Raw genomic sequence first — 26207 nt, forward strand, 5'->3', positions numbered from 1 at the left:
CTCCAGAGCGTGCGGGCTCTCTAGTTGCTGGGCGTGGGCTTAGTTGCCCCACCGCATGTGGGATCCTAGTTCCCCAGCCAGGGATGGAACCTGCGTCCCCTGCATTGGAAGGTGGATTCTTAACTACTGGCCACCAGGGAAGTCTGGCTTGGGATTTAGAACCAGGCCTCTTTCCGAAGATACTGCTTCTGAATAGAACATGCACCAAGGGAGGGGGGAGGGTGTGGAGAGAAGGGCTGTCTAAGACTTGATTCCATGGCAGGCAGAGACAGAGAGCCCCACCACCATAACTAACCAAAGAGAAAAACTCCCAGTTGCAGGTATTGGGAGTGGGGTGCGGGTGGTCAGCATCCAGAGGTTTAGGCCCTGAAGGGGTAAAGGGAGGTTTCCAAGTCCCTGGGTCAGCGGACCTCCAAGCTCAGTTTCTTTGGCCTCTACCTCTCATACCTTCCCTGCTCCAGCAGCACATCTCCTAGTGGAGGCGTCCAGATGGCAGGGAGGTCCAGGGAACAGCTGAAGATGCTGAGTAGGCCTCCCTCTCCCTGCCTCCCCATGGCCCCACAGATCATCCGGTGCTGCCAGCCCATCTCATTGGCTCTCTCCTGGTTACTCATCTCTCCTCTTCTCTATCTTTCCAGCCTGTGGTTGCCGTGGAAACATAGTACAGTGACATCACTATAGGGTGAGGGCTGGGGCGATACTGCTCTTGGCAGGGACTGGTCTTGCTGCTTGCTAGATGTTAAATCCACATCTGGATCTACCAAGGGCAAAAAAGGGGGGCAGGAAAAGGGACAGGGCTCATATTCCTTCCCCTTGCCCCTCTTTCCCCAAATGTAGTGAGCATAAAAGGGCAGGGAGGGTGCAGGTAATCAGAGGGATGAGGGAAAGGTTGCAAATACCTAGAAGGGATAAGGATAAAAGTCACGTGGAAAGGAGATAGGGTGCTGCTAGGTGTCAACTTTGGTGAGCCAGGTCTGAGCGTGGTGGGGAGATGGGGTTAGGGCAGCGAGAATAGTGGGTCTGGGGTTTGTCTAGAGTTCCTCAAAGCACCATGCTGCTCAACTTAGGCAGGGCCCAAGAGAGGAAGCAAAAGGACTTTCTGGCAGTGTCCCCCTCAGCCCACCCTGAAGATCTCTATAGCCCCTTCCTCACAGCCACAGCAGTTTCTAATCCTGTCTTAGAAATAAGAAAGCTGATTAGAGAAGCAAAGCAATCTGCCTTGGGTGGCACAGCAGGTGAGGGGCAGAGCTAATACCAGGTCTTAGGGGTCCTGCACTATCCATGGAGATAATAACAGCAGCAGCAGCAAGCAAACATTTATTCAATCTACCTTGCTCAGCATTTAAAAAAAAATTTTTTTTTATTTATTTATTGCATTTATTTTGGGCTGCATTGGGTCTTCATTGCTGTGCGCGGGCTTTCTCTAGTTGCGGTGAGCAGGGGCTACTCTCTTTGTCACGGTGCACGGGCTTCTCATTGCAATGGCTTCTCTTGTTGCGGAGCATGGGCTCTAGGTGCAGGGGCTTCAGTAGTTGTAGCATGCGGACTCAGTAGTTGTGGCTTGCAGGCTCTAGAGCGCAGGCTCAGCAGTGTGGCGCACGGGCTTAGTTGCCCCGCCGCATGTGGGATCTTCCTGGACCATGGCTCGAACATTGTGTCTCCTGCATTGGCAGGCGGATTCTTAACCACTGTACAGCATTTTAAATGCATTATCTCATTTGATCTCCCAACACCTCTATACGGTAAATGCTGTCATTTCCTCCATTTTCGAGATGAAACTGAGACTCAGAGTGGCTTAAGTGAACTGCCCACAGCCACGGCTCGAACCCACTGGAATCAGAACTGGAACCCACATCTATCTGCCAGCAGCTGTTAGCCCAGCCCCAGCTCTCCAGCACTGCTTTATAAAGACCATGTAGGGAGAGAGCTCTGGTCCCTGGCTCTCCAGCCACTCAGTGTTTGAGAGAGGAGGAGGCCCTGTGTCTAAAGGTTGTGCCCTTGAGTTAGAAACTATCCCATCCTCCTCCTCCCCCTGTACCTGCTCCGGCAGTGAGGTCACTAGGGCTCCGTGCCCAGCCCTGAGGCCTGTCCTGCAGCTTTGGCAGAAATAATCCACCTTGGTCTTCTGGCAAGTGGACCTGTCCAAAAGAACCAAGACCTTGGGGGAGAGAGGGCTCTTCCTCCCTGGCCTCCTTCCCAGAAAGTTAGGGGAAGGGAGCAGATGTTCTCTACTTCCACATGGAGAAACAGAGGTACAGGGAGGCAGCCCACCACTCTGTATTGATACATATGTGGCAGAGCTGGTGGGCCCCTCCTGGGCCCCTCTGTGAGGACCTCTGCGGGCCCGAGTTCAGCTGGGCGCCACTCGCTTATGTTTTGTGTCTTCCTTCGGGAGCGTGTGTCTTGTTCGTGGTTGTCTCTCCAGAGCCTAGCCCAGGGCCTGGCACAAAGTAGGTGCTTCAATAACTGCTGGATTAAGAAATGAATGGGTTCCTCTAAGCTTCAAGTATGCTCATCTGTGAAAAGGATAATAATAACACCTACTTCAGGGACTTTGTTTTAAAAGTTCAATAAGACAATGCACTGAAAGCCCTCAGCATGCAATAAACAGCAATACAAGGTGGATCTTAATTGTTATTAAAAGTGCTTTGGAAACTGTAGTGTCAAACAAGGTAGGTGACTGCCGGTCTCTGAAAGTGCCGGCTGCCTGCCAGTGTGCAGAGGTCAGAGAAGGGCGGCAGGTGGGGGCCGCAGCAGGCAGGCAGCACGGGGAGCTGTCCTTGAGCCTGGAAGAGCTGGCTGGAAGGACAGAATTTCTGAAGGCGGGTGAGGAGGGAACGGCCGACCGGAGCAAAAGCTCGGAGCTGTGCGTAGAGGTCAGAAAAGCCTGGTGCACTGGCACGGTGGAGGGGTAGTTGGACCGCAGGGCGGAAAGGCTCGCGCAGGAGACATTCCGCAGGCAGGGGCGAGCACGTAAGGAGCAGGCGCGTGGCTACGGGAAGGGTCACGCTTTTGCCCGGAGCAGGCGGAGGGCACTCGCTGCCCCCGGTGACTCTCCCCTCCACCGGGCAGTGGGGAGTGGCGGCAGAGCGCAGGGTCTGGGGCCGGCTAGACCAGGCTCGCCATATGGACTCCAACTCACTCCTTATTTCCTGCGACCTTGTCAGTCCCCCTCTGAGCCCTGGACCCCTCACCTGTAAAATGAAGACCGAGATGCTTGCGCCGCGAAGGGTCGGCCAGAGCTTTCCCGGCGTGGGCATCAGCCCAAAAGTTTCCTTTCTCCTCTAGACTCTCATCTCTGTTCTGACCTCAACCTCGGGGAGGGACCAGGGGAGGGAAGATGTCCCTGGCGTGCGCCCCAGCTCACGGGCACCGTGCCCTCAACTCGTTTCTTTTTAGATTCCGAAGAGCGCCTTGAGGCCAGGTAAGGGAGTAGGTCCTACCAGCCCGGGGCAGGGACTCGGACCCCCAGGACCCGCGCTGACGTAGTCGAGCCGGGAGCCACCGGGTGCCCCTTCCCCCTCCCCCCGGCGGGTTGGGGGATGGGCGGTCAGCCCCAGGCTAGCTAGCGCCAGCCTGGGGCTTCCTATTTCGGGAGCGGGGTGTGGGCCACGCTCCGTCACGTGATGCAAGGGCCTTTTAAAGCGGCAGCGCGGGCTGGGAGTCGCAGGTCCCGTTGCACGCGTGCTCTGTCGTCTCTTTCTCAGCCTAGCCCAGCCTCACCATGGTGGACGCCTTCGTGGGCACCTGGAAGTTAGCGGACAGCAAGAATTTCGATGACTACATGAGGTCAATCGGTGAGGGCCGCTCGGGATGCTGGGCTGGGGATGGGCTGGCCGCGTGCCGGGTCGGAGCAGCGCTCCAGCTGTGGCTACTACCCTGCACGCCTGCTGCATCCCTCCTGGTAAAAGTTGGGGAACCCGGGGATGCGGAGAAGGTGGCAGCCTGCGCTACGGCATGCGAGGCCTGTTGGGAGGGGTCTCTCCCAGTTCCGCGCCCGCCACACGGCACGGGGCATGCGGGATCTTGGTTCCCCGACCAGGGATGGAACCCCTGCCGCCTGCAGTGGAAGCGCAGAGTCCTAACCACTGGACCGCCAGGGAATTCCGGGGAGGGGGCTTTCATGTTCTGAACTTGGCAAGAGGGATTCCCAGGCAAGGAGGCTCAAGGAGGCAGCTGTGTCGGTCGATGTGGGGGCAGGGAGGCGCTTTCGGGGAAGAAAGGCTTCTGATCTGGAGGTAGGGGGCGGGTTTGGATAAAACGGGAGGGGAGGGAGGAAAAGAAGAGGAGCATGGGTGGTTTAGGAACTGGAGACTGAACAGTGAAAGGGAGCAGATTGATGGGAAGTGTCCTATGGCCTAAAGTAGGGAATCCCCAGGAGAAAGAAGATGGAAGGGGGAACAGCCCTGAACAGGATATGAGGAGCTGAGACAGGGGCCTGCACAGTTAGCAACAACCCCTGCCCCTTTACGTTGGGTTAGTTAGGGTAAAGGATTGTCGCTGGAGGGTGCCCTCTTTCTCACCAACCAGCCTAGTGGTAGGGTAGGGCAAGAGGCCCCATCACCAGCTGCAACCCAAGGATAACTGCTCATTGGGGAGGTGTCTGGTGGAGGGGTACAGCAAAGGGGCCTGGAGCAAAGCCAAGACCTGGTAAAGGCAGGGAGGGTCTTTGGTCTAGGAGGCTGTGGTGCTGGGATGGGGGAGAATGAAGATTCAAAGAATCCTGCAGAGGAGGACTTTGGAGGTCCCTGTGCCTTGGTTCAACAGATGAAGAAGCCAAGACCCAGACAGAGTAGAAACTTGTCAAATCAATTCCACAGCAGAGCTGATATGAAAACCTAGATTTCTAGATCGGCAACCCAGAGCAGTTCCCATTATGGACCCCGGGGGTGGGAGTGGTAAGAACTGCTTAACTAAGCATTGACCTCAGCCCTTCCCCTTCTAATATGGGCTAGACAAAGAGGGTGATATCCTTGCTCTGGAATCCCCAGCTATGAGATTATCCTAGTCTCCCAGGCTAGGATAGGGAAAACTGGAATGTTGTTCATGATTGAGCTAGGTTCCATGCCTTCCTCCCAGGGAAGGGGGGCTGGATTACCCAAAGAAGGGGTGGGGGGGTCCACTCCAGGCACCTCCCACCTGTTCCTGACCCCTGAAATAAGGACCACAAGTGTTGGCTTTTAAGGCCAAAGTGCTCAACTGCCTCTACTCTATGCTGAGCATTATGCCCAATGATTCCAGGAAGGTAGTAATTCTTGGAGAAGTAGGGGACCCTGGGCAGCTGTTGGGGAAGGTGGAATGCCCAGAGCTAGTTCCTCTCCCAAGTGTCTCCCAGCAGACATTAGAACTGAAGACCTGGGTCCCTGAAGTGAGTCGTGCCATCCTTACCACCCTTGCTCCCTTATTTTGCCCCAACCTGGGTTAGGGGGCTGAGAATCCAACTAGCCTGCTTGTTGTACACATGGAAAAAATGAGATACCCATGGGGGGGGAAAGACCTTCCTTAGCTCTCAGTAAATAGCTTCAGCTTCGTTTCTAAGTAGAACCCATCTCTTCGTGAGACTCCTAATTCTGTAACTTTCTCTTAGCTGAGTCTCTCACCCACTCCACAATGCCTTCCTTCCTCAAACGCTCCACACCTCTGGGTAGGTCCTAAGTAAACAGAGCTCCTGGTGCAGTGACAAGGCCCTGCTCTGTGCTGGGAAGTGGGATTGACCTGACTCACTCTGATAACAGGGGGCAAGACCAAGTCCCTCAGTAGCCAGGCAGGGTGGGCCAGCAGCAGCACAGCTGCCTGTGCCCCTCTTGTTTTAAACCAAGAGTTCTCAGAGGACAAACAGACCCAGCCTAGTTAGTACCAGTGATCTCAGGCACACTTGGTGGCCGTAGGGCACAGATGAAGTACATGCTGGGAGGCAGGATGGCCCAGGAGGAAGAGTGAACAGTTTTAGAGCCTAAATTCAAATCTAGGTCAACCACTTACCCTTTGACTTTGGGCAAAAGTCACTTCACTCTCCAAGCCTTATTTGTAAATTGGGGATAATAAAACCCACCATTCAGGGCTGTAATAAAAATTAAGTAAAACAACCCATATAGCCAGGCACATCTGGAGACTTTCCACCCACCACCTCACCGCAGCCTCTGCCCTTGGAGGACAGCTCAGCAGAGGCTGCTGGGAGCAGAGGGGGAGGTTGGAGGCAAAAGGACAGATCTCAGGAAAGCCACAACCTGCAGGGCTCTTTCTTCCACACTCTCTTGCAGCACTCAGGGAAGCCATGCTTGGGTCAGGAGGGGAGTTCCCACAGAGCCTTAGACCAGGAGACCTGGATTGGAGTCCTGACTGCCTACCACTTTAGGCCTCTCCTCAATCTGCACACATAGACAAACACTCCCTTTTGCCTACCTCCTAGATCATGGTTAAAAGGCTTTGAAAATGTCTTTGTTACCATACGTGGGGGACAAGAGCACCAGTGCATCTCAGGGTAAAAACTTTCAAAGGTGGAAAATTCTTGTCCATAGGCTCTGGAAGGCAAAGTCCACATTTACTTCTTTCTCCCTCAGCCTGTGCCTTGAAAGCTGCTCAGGTGCCCTGGAAGGGAGCCTTGCGCTCCAGCCTTTATAGATGAGCAGTACAGTGAGCTGTGCAGTTGAACATTCTGGATTTGAATTCCAGATTTTTGACCCTGGGCTTCAACTCATTCTCAGTTTTTGCATCTGTGAAATAGAGATAATAGCATCAATCCTTCGGGGAGACTGGAAGGACTGAATGAGATGACACGTGTAGTTTTTACCATACAGAAAGCACTTAATAGTAGCTTATTCTAATCTCAGCTCTGCCACTGACTTGCTGTGAGACATGCCTGTCCATTAAGTTTCTCATCTGTCTAATGGGATCAGTAATGTCTCTTCACCACACAGAGCTAACAGGAAGACAATTAACAAACAGCCATGCAAAGTCTTTGAAAGTTCTCTCCCTTCTTTTCCCCCTTCCCCACATCCAGGCCTAAGAGTTGGTCATTGAGCTCCTTGTACCCTGCCTCTCGCTCCAGCTCATACTCATACCCTTCCCTCTGCCCTCAGGTGTGGGTTTTGCTAACAGGCAGGTGGCCAACATGACCAAGCCTACCACAATCATCGAAGTGAACGGGGACACAATCACCATAAAAACACAAAGCACCTTTAAGAACACGGAGATCAGCTTCAAGCTAGGAGTGGAGTTCGATGAGACAACAGCAGATGACAGGAAGGTCAAGGTGAGTCGAGGAAGGGTCCATGGGGAATGGAAGGCCCTGAAGGGGAATAGGGTGGCGCCCTATTATTGCACCTTGAGGGGTAGGCTATCATGGGGGATTGAAGTGGCAAAAGAGGTCCATAACGCCTGTGCAGTGCTGGGATGTCCCAAGTGCTAAATGCATGTTAGTCCTATCTTGTTCTCCTACCTCCCATCTTGGGAAGTATCTACCTGTTGCCTCTGGGAGTGGGCAGCACAGAGCCAGGATAGTCTGACCTCACTGTCTATGCCAGCTCCAGCTGGGTGACCTTGTGCATGGCATGCAACAGCTCTGGCTTTCTTTCCCCTTCCATAGATGGGGGGAGTTATGTGGACATGGCTGTGACCTCAGGTGCTTTAGGAACAATGCCCAGAAGTCAAGGTCCTCCACTGAAGGGTCATCCTGGCCTTCAGGAGCCAAGGAGACAGCTGGGGACGAGAGGTTGAGGCCTACTCAGATGCTTCCTCTTCTCCAGCCTCCACCTCCAGGGCTTGGCCAGTGACCCTGAGAAACCATTTCCAATGCTGCCAGCCTACAGGCAGGAAAAGCTATATTCTGGATGGAGCGTTGTCTTTGGTGTGTTTGTAGTGTCTTCTCACCAAGCCTTAGCTCCTCTCCTTCTGGGGAGGGCGAGTACATCTGCCCCCAGTCTCAGGACTTGTCACCCGGTGGTGGCTGTCTTGGCAGCTTGCCTCAGGCCTCCCAGCCACTGAGCCAGGCATGGAAGAGAGAGAACTAAGGGGTTTTGCCTTCAACAGGGTGTACCTATAGCAGTACCTTTCCATCAGACCTTTCCATTCAGCTCCTCAGCTGTTTCTTCTTCCTCACAGCTGCTCCCAAGGATAGGAGAGGGTCTAATCTCCTCCCTGTGGAGGAAGCTGGAGCCCAGCCCAGGATCATACAGGAAGCTGGCAGCAGAGATGGGATGGTACCCAAAGATGGCAGCCTACCTTGGAGAGAGGTGCCTGCCCTACCACGTGCCTTTACCTCCTTGAACTAGCCTACCTTCTTGAAGGACAAGAATCCCAGTTAAACACAACAGTAGTTCTCTGGGATGCCTAGGCTAAACATAACCTGCTCTGAATGGACAAAAAGCTAGGGGAATGAGAATGAGGAGGAAGGTGGTGGTAAGGGTGCACACCCACGGACCCACTGGCCCCAAGCACATACACACAGCCTTTGCAGACTCTTCTGCTGAACCCTGGTCAGTCAGGGTACCCTAGCCTGGCTTAGAGCCCCCAAATTTCTAAAGAGAGACCTGGGAGAGTTGCCAAATGAGAGCCAGCTGATGCAGGCTGGCAGCACCCAGAAGATTAAGTGGACATTTGACCAGGGCTGTGGAACACTCCAAGGGCCCGCAGTCCCAGGACCTGGCAGTTGCTGCCCACTTGTCAGCCAAAGGGGGTCACTTGATATGGACCAAGAGGAGTAGGAATATGGGGCAGGGTCCAATTTTCCAATACCTCCCGTCCCCAAGGGTCTTTTAGACATTATGTGTGATCACCACTTGGCCGGAGAGTCTCAGGATTACTCCTCCTTACCAGTCTTTCCCAGGGATTAGGCTGGTACCCCCCTCTGTATCTTAGTGGGACTGGGCTGTGGGCATCACCTGGAGTATGGGATAAGTGCCCATCCTGAAGGCTGGTGGCACTTCTCAGAGCCAGGCTGTTCCTCTCCACTGTACTGTCTGCCTCTCCCTACTCGCCCAACAGCTGAAGGCCCCTCCCCCGGCCAAGCAGCAGTGGTGAACTAGACATCCTATGGGGCTAGGTTGGAGGTGGGCTGCCTGATCTCTGATCCTAGCACCGTCAGTAGTTTGGGTTAGAGGCTGGGTCCTTTGTGGCCCCAGTGACCAGACCCCTTCCTGCCCCTCAATCCTAGCTCAGATCTCAGCTCAGGCCTCTACCCTCTTTCCACAGTCCGTTGTGACGCTGGATGGAGGCAAACTCGTCCACACGCAGAAGTGGAACGGACAAGAGACAACACTTGTGCGGGAAGTAGTTGCTGGGAAACTCATCCTGGTAAGATGGATAACTCTGGAGCCTCACCCAATTGGTTTCTACTGCCCCTTCAGCCAAGCCTATTGTGAAAAGCCAAGGTCATCAGTGGGACCAATGGAAGCTGGAACATGGAGGGTGGAGGCAGGCCTGGGTGGTATTATGTAGGAATTTTCTATGTAGTGGCTTTGGACTTGCACAAGCCTCGGTTTAAATCGCAGCTTATAGGGTGCATGACTTTGGACAAGTCACCTTCTCCAAGTCCAACTGTAAAGTGGGTGTTAATAACACCAACCTTGCAGGGCTGCTGGGAGGTCTGAAGGAGACAGTGGATGTAGAGCACAAAGCATCACTGGTGTGGGACCACTACAGTAGGCACACTCCATGGCCTTAGTTTCATCCTCTGCATTGCCACATTGCCTTGCCCCAGGGAGAGGTAGAAAGCATGGCCAAATCTGATTCCAGGCCCATAGGAGAGGCTCCCATCTCCCAAGCCTTTGGGCAGGGACAGGCTGGTGATGGGTGGGGCCCCAACTGACAGCACAGTCATTTCTACTTCATTCCAGGCTCACCTCCTCTCAGAGCTTTCCATGCCTGGCCTACTACAAGTACCTAAGGCCTGGGTTGGAAATGACAAACAAGCTGGCAGATCTGTCTGTTTAGGGACAAACTTGGGGACTTCACTTGAAGAATGTAGCCTTGACTGAACACCCCCAGGGGTGGAGACAGCAGCCACCCGTGATCTCTGCCTCCTTACTCTGTAGGGCCTCAGGTTTTCGCCTCAGCATCTTCACTGCAGACCTTCTTGGGTCAGTGTAACCTGCTCACTGCATTCTTGCACTTACACGGGGCAGGGGGCCCTGCAGAGTTACTAATGAGTTACCTAGCTCTGGTGGGAATGTGATATACAGTACCAAATACTCCCTGGGCAATTGAGCTATGGTGAAACCATGGGCCTGGCTCTGTGATACCAGGCAGGATGTTGGGGGTTCAGGCCTCTGGTCCTGGCACTACCCTAAGTTAGGGAAAGAAGGGAGAGTTGGTGGCCTAGTAAAGTCCTTTCCCAAGAGCCTCTGGACATTTTTATTCACCTGTTTGTCTACTATGTGCCAGGCACCATCTTAGGCACTAAAGATGAAGGGAGAGGAGTGGTACAAGGGAAAGAGAAACACTCTGGGATCTTGACCAAGTTACTTCCTCCCTGAAAGCTCATTTCCCCAAATCTCTACAGGAGGAATTACAATGCCTAACTTAAAGACTTGGGGGAACTCCCTGGTGGTGCAGTGGTTAGGACTTGGTACTTTCACTGCTGTGGCCCGGGTTCAATCCCTGGTTGGGGAACTAAGATCCCGCAAACCGTGTGACATGGCCAAAAAAAAAAAAAGAAGACTTGGTGTAAGCATTAGGAAAAAATACATGTAAAGTACCTGGCACATAGTAGGTAGGCAGTAAATGAAAATTTTTAGCATGAAGGTAGAGGGCTCTCCCCATCAGAGTGGAGAGTATTCCCAATACCTTCTGTGTCCACACCCCTGCCCTAACCTGACTCTGTCTTTTCTTCCAGACACTCACCCACTGCAGTGCAGTTTGCACTCGCACTTATGAGAAAGGGGCATGACCTGCCCACTCCCTCAACAACTGCTCCTCTGCCAGTTGGCTACTCCTGGACTCAGCACCAGATTGACTCATTTTTTTCCTCTGGCATTTTGTATAAATCCACCTTGATTGGGGAAATTCTCCTGGGGTCAGGTGGCACCAGCCTGGATCCAGTTCTGTTCTCACTGTGTATGTTTGTTTTTTTAACTGCACCCAAAGGGTGCTCTGAGGTCAATAAAGCAGCACCTAGGCCACCCAGTTGCCTTTTTGCTTTTGGTGACATGATTCTGGGAGTCTCAGTTTCTGTGTGTGTCAGAGAGTAGGCAGAAATGACTGCCACTCAGGAAGAACCACTGGATGAGAGACTGAAATGGACAGTCTCAGGGACAGTGATAGCTGATCACCTTACACGTACAAAAAATAAAACAGCTGTACCTACAACTTCCCTTTACACTGCCCCCTCCCTATGGCCAAATGAGCTAGTCCAACCTGGAATAATCACTCAGTGGCAGGGCTTCTGAACTGTCACCTCAGGTCCATCCTGCACTGAATGCCTTTGGGTCTGGACAGTTGCTCTTCTCTGTGGAATGCTGTGGTCTCTCTCTTTCCAGAACACAGGCTTAGGACACAGGATCCAGGCTTGTGCCAGTGGCAGTGGGAGAAAATGCCCACTGGCGAAGATGACGGCTGAGCGTCTGCCTATGTGCTAGGCCATTACTCATGGTTCAAATTCTTACTGGTTCTCTAATCAGCCCTGGGGGAGAGGTCATCTAATCATTACAGAAGTGAGGGCTTATAAGTGATCTAAGAAGGCTGTGACTTGCTAGTGCCTCTGGCACTGTACCTTAGCTGGGCTGCTCTCCAAGGTCTAAGGTAACATGTTAAATGTTTTTCTGTCACCTAAGGCAGCCTCAGTGACTTTTAAGTCTGTAAGTTACAGGAAGAGGGATTATACCAATAAGGACTCTCAGTAAGTTTAAAACCAAGCACACTTCCATTTAGGGCCAGGAATTTAAGCAGAGACCTGAAATGGAACCAACTGATTCACACTGTAGTAAATACAAAGTAAAGCAATGATCTTGGCTTGAGCTGTCTGGTTCAGTGATCGGGCGGAACATCACACACAAAGCTCAGTCACTGCAAACAATGGTTTTCTGGCTGTGACCACTGGCTGTCACTTCTAACATAGTAGAATCATGTTAGGGGGAATGGAAAAAGTGAGCACCACTTCTTACCATGTTCTCCCTAGTACTGCCAGTCTCCCTCTGCCCCTGTGTTGGATGCAGCAGAGATCACCCGCCAATCAGCCCAAGGCAGGCCAACAGGGAGGGGCCGATCACTCCGTTCTCCAACTACAGCCAGACTCACCTCCACAGCAGTACCTGTGGCTCTAGCCTGGACTCCTGTATAGGAGTCTGGCTCTGGCAGTGGCAGCTGGAAGAGGGTAATAGGACCTCCTGCTGAATGAAGGATGTTGGGTGAATGAATGGGTCAGCTGCAGGGGTCACTTGCAAAGGGACTGGAATGAAGAAGACAACTCATCCAGGCAGATACTTTTGATATCTCCCAAACCTGCCTGTGGCAGGAGGGGACGCCATCTCCCATGGGAGAGAAGTCAATGGGGTGGAAGGCCATATTCTCACTGCTGAGTCTTTCCAGGAGCCAGCGCTTCAAGGCACAAGGCTCCTGGTTCCTTCTCTCCACCACCCCCTCCACTCTTTCCACTCTCACTCCTTGTGCTTCTTCTTGTGCTTCTTCTTCTTTTTCTTCTTCTTTGCTGCCTTGCTGTCTTTTGACGTGTGCCTTGCCCTCTTGCCTGTATCACTCTCAGAGTCTGAGCTGTCAGAGTCAGATGACTTCCTGTCTCTATGTTTCTTTTTCTTTTTTTCCTAAAAAAAAAATAAATGAATAAAATAAAAACTCAACATTGTATGTGTATATTTGCTTTAAAAAATCATGGCCTGTAATCATTAGGGGATAACTTAATAGATTAAAAAACATTTTAATTAAAAAAACAAATTACATCTTTAAGTACTAACAAGAAAAAGTGCTCAAAATAAGCGAAAAAGGATCAAGTCATAACGCAGTATGTATTCTAGGTTCCAGGGTATGTAACATAATATATGTGTGTATGTTTATACACACACACATACATGCATATCATATGTATTATATATATTTACATATATAATTATAATATTTAGTACATTAAATCATACTATAATATGTATATTTAACATACCTGTATATATTTAAAATACACAGAAAACAATGGAAAGGACACGAACAGTCACAAGTGTTACCTCAGGAATGACCTGCATACAGGGAAGCTGAGGTCTTCCGCTGTCCTTTTTCATTTTTTTTTTTAAACAAGCATTTATGACTTTCTTTCTTTCTCTTTTTTCAGCCGTGCCACGCGGATTGCGGGATCTTAGTTCCCCGACCAGGGATTGAACCCGGGCCGTGGCAGTGAAAGCGTTGAGTCCTAACCACTGGACCGCCAGAGAATTCCCTATTACTTTCATTTTTAAAACGCACAGGATATTCAAGCTGAAAGGAGTCCTTAGAGATCACCTAGTCTGACTAGAGACAGTACTTCACATGCCCAAGAATATGAGAGTAATGCATTTAAGACTCCTGACTCCCAGTCTGGTTTCTATTAGACCCTGCTGCCAGGGAAAATAACCGCCATCAATTAATAAGGCCCCACCTGCTGCCCTTGAATATTTACCATCTCTAACTTTCGCAACCAACCTTACAAGAGTATACTGATAAAGAAGAAAGCTCAGAAAGAACTTTCTCAACACTATTCCCACCACACTACGCCACCAAATTAACAGCACAAACGCACACAAAGGCTGAGACCCTGATCCCCAGGCTTCCGTAGGGTACTTGGAGCAGTTTGTAAGCACTGAATAAACCTTTTCACTGAATTGCAAATGTGTATATTGCCTCAGTAAGGTTTCTAAGAAGGAGAGATTATGGGAGGCGGAAGTGAGAGTAGAAGAGGGCAAGGCTCCTGCCCCTCCTACTAGGCTCCCATCCAACATCCTGAGAGCTGTAAGTCTGCCTGACACACTAGGTCTTGGCAGCTGGCTGTGAGAAATGGTGGACAAAACACAGAACCAGGTGTTAGACCCAGACTTGAGTTCTGGCTCTGCCACTTACTATTACTCTTCTGTAACCCTGGGCAAGTCATTTCACCTCACTAAGGCCTAGTCTCCTCAAATGTAAAACAGAGATAAGAATAGCACCTATGTCACATGGTGGTGAAGAGATAGTATCTGTGGCTGGAGAAGTTGAAAACCACTTGCCCCAGATCACACAGGCAGGGTTGGGATCTGCATGTAGATCATACGACTGGAAATCTCCTGAGTTTTCCTTGATTGCACGTGGCCCCTCTTCCTGTATAGTGATGGGAGGCCTCATGGTATATGGTGGTCAGAACAACAGTTTTGGAATAAGATAGAATTAAGTTCAGGGACTTCCCTGGTGGCACAGTGGTTAAGAATCTGCCTGCCAATGCAGGGGACACGGGTTCGATCCCTGGTCCAGGAAGATCCCACAGGCCGCGGAGCAGCTAAGCCCGTGCGCCACAACTATTGAGCCTGTGCTCTAGAGCCCGCGAGCCACAACTACTGAGCCCATGCACCACAACTACTGAAGCCTGCGTGCCTAGAGCCCGTGCTCAGCAACAAGAGAAGCCACCCCAATGAGTAGCCCATGCACCGCAATGAAGAGTAGCCCCCACTCGCCGCAACTAGAGAAAGCCCACATGCAGCAACGAAGACCCAACACAGCCAAAAATAAATTTAAAAAATTAAAAAAAAAAAAAAAAGAATTAAGTTCAAATTCCAACTCTGCCACTTACTAACTATGTGACTTAGAACAAAAGACCTAACTTTTTTTTTTTTCTTTTTTGGCCCGCGCCAGGTGGCATGTGGGATCTTAATTGCCCAACCAGGGATCAAACCGGCACCCCCTGCATTGGAAGCACAGAGTCTTAACCACTGGACCGCCAGGGAAGTCCCAAGACTTTTTTGAACCTCAGTTTTCTTTTCAGTAAATTACAAATAATAAATACCTACTTCAAAGGATGCTATGAGGACTAAACATGGTAAGTACTAACTATAGTGCCTGATACATGGTAGGAACTCAGTGGTAGCTAGAAGTATTGTATTATTCTCTTATTTCAAAGAACTCCCAGAATGTTCTGACAATCTGGCCAAGTATCTACAGCAGATGAGTCAAAGTTCTGAGAGGAGATTAAACCAAAATTCTTTCTTGGAGTCTCCAGTGGAGTAGAGAGAGGGAAAGCTTCCCAGGCCCAAGTTATCAAGCTGTAGGAACCATGGCTGGGAGAAGTTGAGAGTCGGCAAATCCATGGTTTGGCTTATGGTGTTGCAGTTTCCTAGATGGGAAGATAATGGAAGTCAATCACAGGCTACATAGGCTTGGCAGCCTCACCCGTCTCTGCCCCTTAGGTAGGACAGAGTCCTGGGAAAGTAAACAAGCAGATGGAGAGTCTGGCACCAATTCCCCCAAGACTGGCCCAGCCTGGATACATAAATGAGAAAGGAAAGTAATAATACTTCCTTACAAACAAATAGCACTTTAGTTTATCAAACTTCCTGCATCTCATATCTTGTAATAATAATCTGGTAAGGTCAGAAGTCAGGAATTATTATTGCTATTTTACAGAGGTGAAAACTGCAACTCAAAGAAGTGACCAAAGACAAGACAAGAATGTTACACTTTCTAACTCAGAATTTGGCGTTATTTCCACTTTCTCAATGATACAGGCTCAGAAGGAGGAAAGAGAAAAGCAAATCACTAGAGAACCCTGGCAAGCTAGAACGTTGACTCTAGGTAGCAAGGACGACTCGGGAAGATGGCTTTCTAGACCTCAATCTTGATGTAAAAGCTCTTTTGCAACCCGAATAAAGGAAATCTAGTTCTCCAGCAGGTGGCATCATTTTCATTTTGTCTCTAACCTTGAGCTAGAGAACAAAAATTACTTCATATGTTGTAGTTCAAGAGGAAAGCTGGGAGTTGGAGTAGAGGTGAAGCTGGAAAGTCAGAGGTGAAGCTAGCTTCTGGTCCCTTGACTACATTCTGGGGAAGAGGAGCATAAGGTAAAGGGTAATGACCCAGAAGTGTGAGCTCATGGTAGACAGGCCGGAGGGGCAGGGGAAAGAAGCCATTGCTCAAAACCTCTCTCTGAGAAGCACATATCCTGTGCTACAGCAGCTAGCCCATCCACTTTCTCTATAGTTCTAAAAAAAGGTTAGCAGCAGCCCAGCGTGAGACAAAAACAAAAACTGAGAAAGGGGAGTAACAGCAGTTAACACTTACTGAGTACCTAATTTTCTAGATGCTGGGCTGGGCACTTTGCACACATACCCCATGACCTTCAAAACAAATCTATTAAGTGGGCATAATAATCTCTGTATTTTCAGGAAAGAAAATTATAACTTCAGAGAGGTTTACTGAGATAAAGTAACTTGCCCAAGTGGTAGAACCTGGATTTGACTCAGGCTGGGCCCCAAATTAGATGTTCTTTTTAGCTCTGTGTTAAAGCCAGCACCTAACTTAGCATTTTCTAGCCCAAAGGCACTGATCTAGCCAGAAATCAAGCAAGCAAGCATTTATTCTGTTTTATTTATTCTTAAGAATTATTCTTGAGAAAGCACTGGTTATTTATTCTCTTATTCTTGAGAAATGATTGATTCTCAAGAGATAATTTGATTCTCAAACTGATTCTCTAGGGTTAATTTTTATAAAGTAGGATAGAGGGTGATTCCTGGTTAGAATTTGCCTATAAGCACCAGTTTATCATAGCTTGGAAAGGGTAAGACCAGAGGGAGAAGGTTATTAATCAACTCACAAATATCTACTGAACTTTACTACCTATAAAGCATTTTAGAGAGCCATAGTTACATACAGTGTTGCTTAGGAGATAAGAACACATTTTTAATAGAATTCAGACAAATACAGAGTACCTACTAGTGCAAAGCTATAGTTGCATGCAAAGTAAACACATTCAGTAGCTCAGGAGTGGTGACTGGCACCATTCCTCCAAACCTGAGCCAACCTCATCAAACAAGGGAAAGAATAACTCCCAATAACCATATAGTACATTCATTCAACAAATATTTGTTGAGTACCTTCTATGAGCCAGGAATATCTATTAACTAATTTGTCTCTTATAGTACTTGAATGACATTAGAAATCAGGGAACAGAAGCCTTCAAGGGATACACTAATCAAGGAGAAAGATTAATTAAGATACTAGGCAGTCCATGGAAGTGATGTAAGAAAAGTACAAACAACATGCCATGGACACACAAGGGAAAGAAATCAATTATGTCTGAGGAATTTGAGGATGGCCTCATGAAGGATATGTAATGTGTTGTGCTTTTGAAGGATGAATATGACTTTGGCAGGTGGAGTAGTGGTAGTAGTGCTGACGGAAGAAGGGAACTGAGGGCCTTCCAGCCAGATGGAAGACAGAATGAAGCAAATGCTTGGAAGATCCTGTGTGGCATACTTACCTTGTACTGGATCCCATCCCTTCTTTCCTACTCAAAGACATCGGTCCAGGAATTGTCCCCTCTCTCCTGCATCAACTTGTCCTTCTTTAATGGCTCATTCCCCAAAATAAACAAATGTGCTATAATAGTTCCCATTTTGAAAAAAAACAACCCTCCTAAACAATTTTAACCAGGTTGTCAACCCACCACTCTACTGAAACAGCTCTTGTCAAAGTTACCAATGATCTCCACATGGCCAAATTTATGGTCAGTTCTTAGGCCTCATTTACTTGATCATGTGGATTACTAATACTATCTATTAACTAGCTTGCTACTTCCACTTTTCCCTTCTAACCATCTAATTTCCATACAGTAGCCAGAATAATTATCTTAAAAGATAAGTCAGATCATGTCATCCCTCTAGTAAAATGCCTAATGACATCCATCTCACTCTAAGTGAAAGCTGAAGTCCTCAGATTCTCCTATAAGGCCCTGGTTTCCTCTAACTCATTCACTTCCTCCAGCTACACTGGCCTCCTTACTGTTCCTTAAACATGCCAAGCTCATTCCCAATATCCAACTATTGTACTTGTTGAAATGTTCTCTCACCACTTACCTGAGTAGCTTGCTTTCTCACTTCCTTCAAAGATCCACTCTAATGATGCTTTATGAGAAAGGTCTGCCCTTACCATCCTATCTAGAATGGCAAGTCAGCTATCCCCTTACCCCTATTCTAGTACTCCCTAGCTCTCATTACCAAATTGATTTTTCTCCATAGCACTTTTCAGTACTTGAAATATTAGTATTATTTTATATTTATTTACTAGTTCATTGTCTGTGACTCCCATTAGAAAGTAAGTGCCATGAAGACTGGGATTCTCCTGATTTGTTCACTATTGTTGCTGCAATGACTAGAACAGAACTTGGCACACAGTAGAAATTCTTTTAATGAATGAGGTTGGAGTACAGTGTGTGAGGGAAGGGACTGGTGAGAGATGATGCTGGAATGTTGGACAGATTGTGAAGAGTCTTAAAGGAACTCAGACTTTATTCCATAGAAGAAGGAGAATCCAGAAGGCTTTCGAGCAGACTACACTGGACGACTCTCTGTGCTCCAGCAGAAGAGGCCCACGACTGGCAACCTCTCTCTCAGATAGGCACCAGAAGTTGTCTGGAGAACAGAACAGAGCCAGCACTGCAGCCAAGGGGATGATATTCCTATTTCTGTTCTTCTAAATATAGTACAGCAGAGAGTAATTATAGTAGCCACATGAAAAGAAGAAAATTATATTCTGGATCAAATATAGCTAAACTTCATTACAGTAAGTCAGCAGCCTGATCCCCAAAGCAGATGCTTCCTCATAATATAGCCTGATTCAGAAAGACCCATGATGGCATATGATAAGTGAAAGAGGCTAGCAAAGCACATACCACAGGTTCATGAAAGATTATCCAGGGCTTCACTACAAAAACCTTTATTCCTATTTTATCAACCTCTTCATAGCCCATTTCCATTTGCAACACACAGCTTCCTCCTGGTTCTAATTATGTCCAACAAAAATGACTTATAATTTTCAGACACTGGGATGAAAACCGTCATGGTACTGAATAGGTATTGCATAGAATTAAACCAATACGTACTAGATTTTTGGACAAGGACATGCATTCAATTCATGTATGTTTGATAAAAAGAGGTGGGGGCTCAGGGCTAGAAAGATCTCTTACTCCTGCCCCTACTCACCAGCAGCAGCAGGAGTCAGTCCCTATTACTCTCCAAACTGAGGGCAGGCCTCACTGACTGAAGGAACTGGAGGAGTTACACATGTCACATATGATGGATTCTATCAATTCAGAAGTGCATGCCTATATGTGCCAGGCACTATTTGAAACAGGTGACACCCTTTCTTTATCCTGGCCATTTCCTGATTTCCCAACATGCCTAGCACCTTCTCCTGTCTTAGAGACTTTACATTAGACATTCTCTTCTACCAGACTGCAGAAAGAAGTGGGACAATGAAGCAGTCTTGTAAAGAAGCAGAGATGAGAACCCAGTAGACTGTTTTTCACTTTCTGGTTCTAATTCTGGATGGCCCAGAGCCAACTAGTGCTGGAACAGGTGTCCAAATCTGCCACTCTCGCACACTCCAAAATATCCATCTCAGGTAGAAGTTTTTACTGATAAGGAAAGCCAACCTCCTGCTGGAATCAAAGATTTAGATGGGGGAAGAAACAGGAGGCCTGGAAACTTGATTTACGGTTGTGAACAAAAACAGATCAATAGAGAGCATATTCCTAGAGCACTTCACTTTATCAGCTCGGTGAAATACATTTAAGGAATACAAATTCACGTAAAACAAATAAATGAAACACATTTGAAAATTTAAAAAATCAATAGATAACATCAGATGATTACTAAGGGTAGCTGGTAACAGAGCAAAAACTGGCCCAAAAGTGACCTTATAAGACCTGATAAGTCAATCACCTAACACAATGCACAATAGAAAAGTATGAGGCACTCAATACATAGTTGTTGAGTAAATAATTGAAGAGCTAAATGAATTAATGGTAGAAGTGTGGTATAGAAAAGAATATTGGGTTAGTAATCTGAAGAACTGGGTTCTTATTTCAGCACTATCTCTTATAGTTGTGTGACTTCAGGTGAGACAATTTCTATTAATCTCCATTTCCCTAAGGTGTAAAATGGTGGGATAATAATGCCTACTCTGGCTACCACACAGGATTGTGTAAGGCTAAAACAAAATAAAAAATGAAGATATTCTGAGGCTTCCTGGAGGTCCAGTGGTTAAGACTCCACGCTTCCACTGCAGGGGGCATGGGTTCGATCCCTGGTCGGGGAACTAAGATCCTGCATGTTGTGCAGCGTGGCCAAAAAAAAAAAGAAAAAAAAAGAAGATATTTTATAAACTGTAAGTACTAAACAAATATAAGGCATAAAAGATAATAAAGGGATTAACGACAAGGTGAAAAGACAATGACGCTAGATGATATCTTGGTAGAAACAATGGGCATCAAGGGGGAAGTTTTTACAGTTTCAGCTCCCTGGAGCACTTTTTAATCAAAGAGGACTCATGAGTTAGAAGTTCATACACACAAAGGTACTTTAAAAATAATAAGGTTGATGATTATTACTGCCATTGTTCATCAGACCATTTCTCTACTAAGTGAAGAGCGACAGAGGGTAGGATAATGGGTTGACTAAGCAGGTCATAACGCACCTCATGCCTAGCAGATCCTTAATAATTATTTTGGCGAACTGAAATACACATCTCAAAGCAGCTTTAGAAGCAAAGCAATAACTAATTGCACCAGGTGTATCAAGCAATACAAAAACAACCAAAGACCCACAGAAGTGAGATATCCACAGAACCACTTCAGGAATCTGACAAATACCATTTAACCCCTAAAAGGTTAAAAGAGAATGAAAAACCCCTGGAACATACAAATAGAATCACAGTTAAAAATCTAGCTCTACTAAACAAGTAAAATTGCCTGTTTGTAGACATGATCTTGTAGGTAGAAAATCTTAAAGATTCCACAAAAAAACTGTTAGAACTAACCAGTGAATTCAGAAAAGTTGCAGGATACAAAATCAACACACAAGAATCAGTTGCATTTCTATATACTGACAATTAGCAATCCGAAAAGAAAATTAAGAAAACAATTCCATAGCATCAAAACAATTCCATAGCATCAAAACAATTCCATAGCATCAAAGAGAATAAAATATTTAGGAATAAACTTAACCAAGGAGGCAAAAATACTTGTACACTGAAAACTACAAAACAATGCTGAAAGAAATTAAAGACAACACAAATATATGGAAAAACATCAATGTTCATGGATTGGGAGACTTAATACGGTTAAGATGTCAATATTACACAAAGTAATCTACAGATTTGATGCAACCCTTCCAAAATCCCAATGACATTTCTTGCAAAAATAGAAAATTTCATCCTAAAATTCATATGGAATCTCAAGGGACCCCCAAAGAGCCAAAATAACTTGAAAAAGAACAATGCTGGATGACTCACATTTCTTGATTTCAAAACTTACTATGAAGTTAGAGCATTTAAAACAGTGTGGCTCTAGCAAAAAGACAGACAAATGGACCAATGGAATGGAATGAAGAAGAGTCAGAAATAAACCCTCATGTGTACAGTCAAATGGCTTTTGAAAAGGATGCCAAGACCATTCAATGGGGAAAGGACAGTCTTTTCAACAAATGGTGCTGGGGATACTGGATATCCACATGCAAAAATATGAGGTTGGAACCTTATTTTACACCATGTTAAAACAAACAAACAAACAAACAGCAACAACAAAACACCCTCAAAAAATGGATCAAAGATCTAAATGTAAGAGTTAAAACTATAAAACTTTTAGAAGAAAACAGAAGGAAAAAGCTTCATGACGTTAGATTTGGCAACGATTTCTTGAACATAACACCAAAAGTACAGGAAACAAAAGAAAAAAATACAGAAGTTGGACTTCATCATGATGGAAGATGTTTGTACATTAAAAGACACTATCATATACTTAGTATGTGAACATACTTAACACTCCTGAACTGTACTTAAAGATGGTTAAGACAGTAAGTTTCATGTGTTTGTTCACCACAATTTTTTTAATGTAAATCTGAAAAATAAAAATAGAACACTACCAACAGAGTGAAAAGGCAATCCAAAGAATGGGAGAAAATATTTGCAAGTCATATATCTGATAAGAGATTGATATCTAGAATATATAAAGAACTTTTTGAACCCAGTGTCTGTACTTAAACCCAGTCTCTGACCACAAAGCCTCTTTCTTTTCTTTTTTCTTTTTTTTAACATCTTTATTGGAGTATAATTGCTTTACAATGGTGTGTTAGTTTCTGCTTTATAACAAAGTGAATCAGCTATACATATACATATATCCCCATATCTCCTCCCTCTTGCGTCTCCCTCCCATCCTCCCTATCCCACCCCTCTAGGTGGTCACAAAGCATGGAGCTGATCTCCCTGTGCTACGCAGCTGCTTCCCACTAGCTATCTATTTTATATTTGGTAGTGTATATATATGTCCATGCCACTCTCTCACTTCGTCCCAGCTTACCCTTCCCCCTCCCCATGTCCTCAAGTCCATTCTCTATGTCTGCGTCTTTATTCCTGTCCTGCCCCTAGGTTCTTCAGAAGCTTTTTTTTTTAGATTCCATATATATGTGTTAGCATATGGTAATTGTTTTTCTCTTTCTGACTTACTTCACTCTGTATGACAGTCTCTAGGTCCATCCATCTCGCTACAAATAACTCAATTTCGTTTCTTTTTATGGCTGAGTAATATTCCATTGTATATACGTGCCACATCTTCTTTATCCATTAATCTGTCGATGGACACTTAGTTGCTTCCATGTCCTGGCTATCGTAAATAGAGCTGCAATGAACATTGTGGTACATGACTCTTTTTGAATTATGGTTTTCTCAGGGTATATGCCCAGTAGTGGGATTGCTGGGTCCTATGGTAGTTCTATTTTTAGTTTTTTAAGGAACCTCCATACTGTTGTTCTCCATAGTGTCTGTATCAATTTACATTCCCACCAACAGTGCAAGAGGTGCACTGTGCACCTCTTGCACAGTGATAATAAAGCCTCTGTTTTTAAGCAACAGCTACTAGTAGCTGACATGCACTGGGCTTTGCTGTATGCAGGCACTGTGCTCAGAGTTTTATGTGCATCTCCTCATCCTAACAACCTTATGAAGTAGATGTTTATTGTTCCCATTTTATAAAGGAAACAGATTCAGAGAAGTTTAGTAATTAGCCTAAGTTCCACAGTGAGGAGGTGACCCAACTGAGATTAGAACCCGGGCAGTCTGTCTCCACAGCCCAGGTTCTTAAGTATATCCTCTACTGCCTTCAGAAAAGCAATTCCTCAGCATCCACCTGATGTAATATTGCATAGCCACTGCAAATGAGCATTATTAAGACTATGTGGTGGGCTTCCCTGGTGGCACAGTGGTTAAGAATCCTCCTGCCAATGCAGGGGACATGGGTTCGAGCCCTGGTCCAGGAAGATCCCACATGCCGCAGAGCAACTAAGCCCGTGCGCCACAATTACCGAGCCTGCACTCTAGAGCCTGCACGCCACAACTACTGAAGCCTGCACGCCTAGAGCCCGTGCTCCGCAACAAGAGAAGCCACCACAATGAGAAGCCCGCGCACCACAACAGAGTAGCCCCCGCTTGCCGCAACTAGAGAAAGCCTGTGTGCAGCAATGAAGACCCAACACAGCCAAAAATAATAAATAAATAAATAAATTTATTAAAAAAAAAAAAAGACTATGTGTCAAAAATGGAAAGATGCTATGACAAAGTAAAAAACAGGAAACAAAATTATACATACATTTTAATTACATCTAGGTAAAACATGCATTTGAAAACAGCTAGAAGAAAATATGTGCCACAATAATATAGATTCTGGTAAAGTATTAAGATTATGGGTTGCCCTTCTTTTGCTTTATATTTAAATAATGAGGTAATATGGTGGAAGCTTCCCATTTCCCTCTTTAAATCAAGTCCTCAGACCTCTATGAGGAAGGCTAGCATCAAGAATAAAGATATGTAAAGCCAAACCCTGTGTTCAAAAATAAGCAATACTCAAACTATTATGTATAAAATAAGCTACAATGATACACCGTACCACAGCGGTCCCCCAACCTTTTTGGCACCAGGGACCGGTTTTGTGGAAGACAATTTTTCCATGGCGGGGTGGGGGGGATGGTTCAGTTGGTAATGCGAGTGATGGGGAGCGGCAGATGAAGCTTCACTCACTCACTTCCTGCTGTGCGGCCCCGAGGGGCGGGTGGGGAGTATGGTTGGGGACCCCTGCTGTACAACATGAGGAAGAGAGCCAATATTTTATAGTAACTATAAATGGAATATAACCTTTAAAAATTGTAAATTACTATATTGCACACCTGTAATTTATATAATATTGATTATCAACTATGCTTCAATTAAAAAAAATTTTTAAAAAAAAGCAATACTGCTTGCAGGGTTGGGGACAGTTGCCTCTGTGAGGGAGTTAGGCTAAACACGGCAATATTGAAGGTCTGCAGAAGGCTTCTGGAGGGCAGCGCTTGAAGTAGGGGCCTTTGTTAATTTCTATTTCTTTGGTTCACAGGAGAACAGTACCAAATTAAAATAATATCCCCACTGCTCTAAATCAGTGTCTTCCAAGTGCCATTCATTCATATAATAGTGCCACAATTTTTATTCTGTGTGTTTATAAACTGCTATTTTTTTACTTAACCTTTTTCTTAATATCTGAATTTTTGCTTTAAAAAGTCCTACTTAAAAGGGAAACTTTATAACAGCACTGTAAATAGAAAACTTGCAGCCCTTGTCTTAAGCAGAAGATAACTGTAAAAATAAATACATAAAAAAGACACACCAGGGACTTCCCTGGTGGTGCAGCAGTTAACACTCCGAGCTCCCAATGCAGGAGGACCGGGTTTGATCCCTGGTCGGGGAACTAGATCCCACATGCATGCCGCAATTAAGAGTTCGCATGCCACAACTAAGGAGCCCGCCTGCCGCAACTAAGACCCGGTGCAACCAAATAAATAAATTAATTAATTAAAAAAAAAGACACAACAATGTTTTAGCTAGATATAATTTACTGCCTGCTAAAGGCAGTACTTGAAGAGGACTAGGGTTAGACAGTTTGTTTTCACAGGAGGCAGTCTGGATTTTTTTTAAAGTACAATGGGAAATCACTGATGGATTTTAAACAGGAAGAGACATGTTCTGATTGGATATGTTAACAACACTTTCCTGGGAATTAAAAAGAAATTTTTAAAAAAAAGAAAAAATGAGAAAAGACAAGAATTTAACAACTGAACAACAACATCATCCACTTTTACCTAACTGACAATAATAAAACACTATGCTCTATTGGAACCCTTGGGCACTGTTGGTAGGAATGCGAAATGGTGCAGCTGCTGTGAAAAACAGTATGGTGGTTCCACAAAAAAAATTAAAATAGAATTACCATATGGGACTTCCCTGTGGCGCAGTGGTTAAAGAATCCGCCTGCCAATGCAGGGGACACAGGTTTGAGCCCTGGTCTGGGAAGACACCACATGCCACAGAGCAACTAAGCCCGTGCGCCACAACTACTGAGCCTGCACTCTACAGCCTGCGAGCCACAACTACTGAGCCCGCGCACCTAGAGCCCGCGCTTTGCAACAAGAGAAGCCACTGCCATGAGAAGCCCGCACACTACAACGAAGAGTAGTCAGCCCCCACTTGCCGCAACTAGAGAAAGCCCGTGCACAGCAATGAAGACCCAACGCAGCCAAAAAATAAATAAATAAAATAAATGAATAAATTAAAAAAAAAAAAAGAATTACCATATGATTCAGCAGCTCCACTTCTGGGTATATACCCCCCAAAATTGAAAGCAAGATCTCAAAGAAATATTTGTACAACTATGTTCACAGCAGCATTATTCACAAAAGCCAAAAGGTGGAAACAATCCTAGTATCAACAACGAATGAATGAATAAGCAAAATATGGTATATGCATACAATGGAATATTTTCAGTCTTAAAAAGGAAGGAAATTCTGACACATGCTATAACATGGATGAACCTTGAGGACATTACGCTAACTCAAGTAAGCCAGTCACAAAAAAACAAATACTATATAATTCCACTTTATAAGATACCTAGAGTAGTCTAAATCATACAGACAGAAAGTAGAATGGTGGTTATCAGGTGCTGGGAGGAAAGGAGAATGAGGAGTTATTGTTTA

At 46.2% G+C, this 26207-nt stretch overlaps 2 protein-coding genes across 4 annotated transcripts in view; one reads left to right on the forward strand and one right to left on the reverse strand.

The window, feature by feature from the left end:
- Window positions 1-3466: 3466 nt before the first annotated feature.
- FABP3 (fatty acid binding protein 3) lies at window positions 3467-11148 on the forward strand. The gene is made up of 5 exons (XM_082412119.1): window positions 3467-3485; window positions 3708-3797; window positions 7080-7252; window positions 9190-9291; window positions 10832-11148. Exons 2-5 carry the CDS (start codon window positions 3725-3727, stop codon window positions 10883-10885), a joined length of 402 nt encoding a protein of 133 aa, XP_082268245.1. The 5' UTR covers window positions 3467-3485; window positions 3708-3724; the 3' UTR covers window positions 10886-11148.
- A 686-nt stretch (window positions 11149-11834) lies between these two features.
- The window catches only part of ZCCHC17 (zinc finger CCHC-type containing 17), a 60463-nt gene continuing 46090 nt past the window's right edge, over window positions 11835-26207 (reverse strand). Inside the window, exon 8 of one of the 3 annotated variants that reach the window (XM_082411899.1) lies at window positions 11835-12752. In XM_082411899.1, the coding sequence (XP_082268025.1) occupies window positions 12591-12752 (162 nt within the window). In that variant the 3' untranslated portion in view covers window positions 11835-12590. Of the gene's footprint in view, window positions 12753-15241; window positions 15275-20040; window positions 20262-26207 lie in introns of those variants that run through there. The other 2 variants (XM_082411902.1, XM_082411901.1) reach the window with 2 other exon arrangements.

The sequence above is a fragment of the Balaenoptera physalus genome, assembly GCF_965194825.1.
Source record: "Balaenoptera physalus genome assembly, chromosome: 1".
Classification (NCBI taxonomy): Eukaryota; Metazoa; Chordata; class Mammalia; order Artiodactyla; family Balaenopteridae; genus Balaenoptera; species Balaenoptera physalus.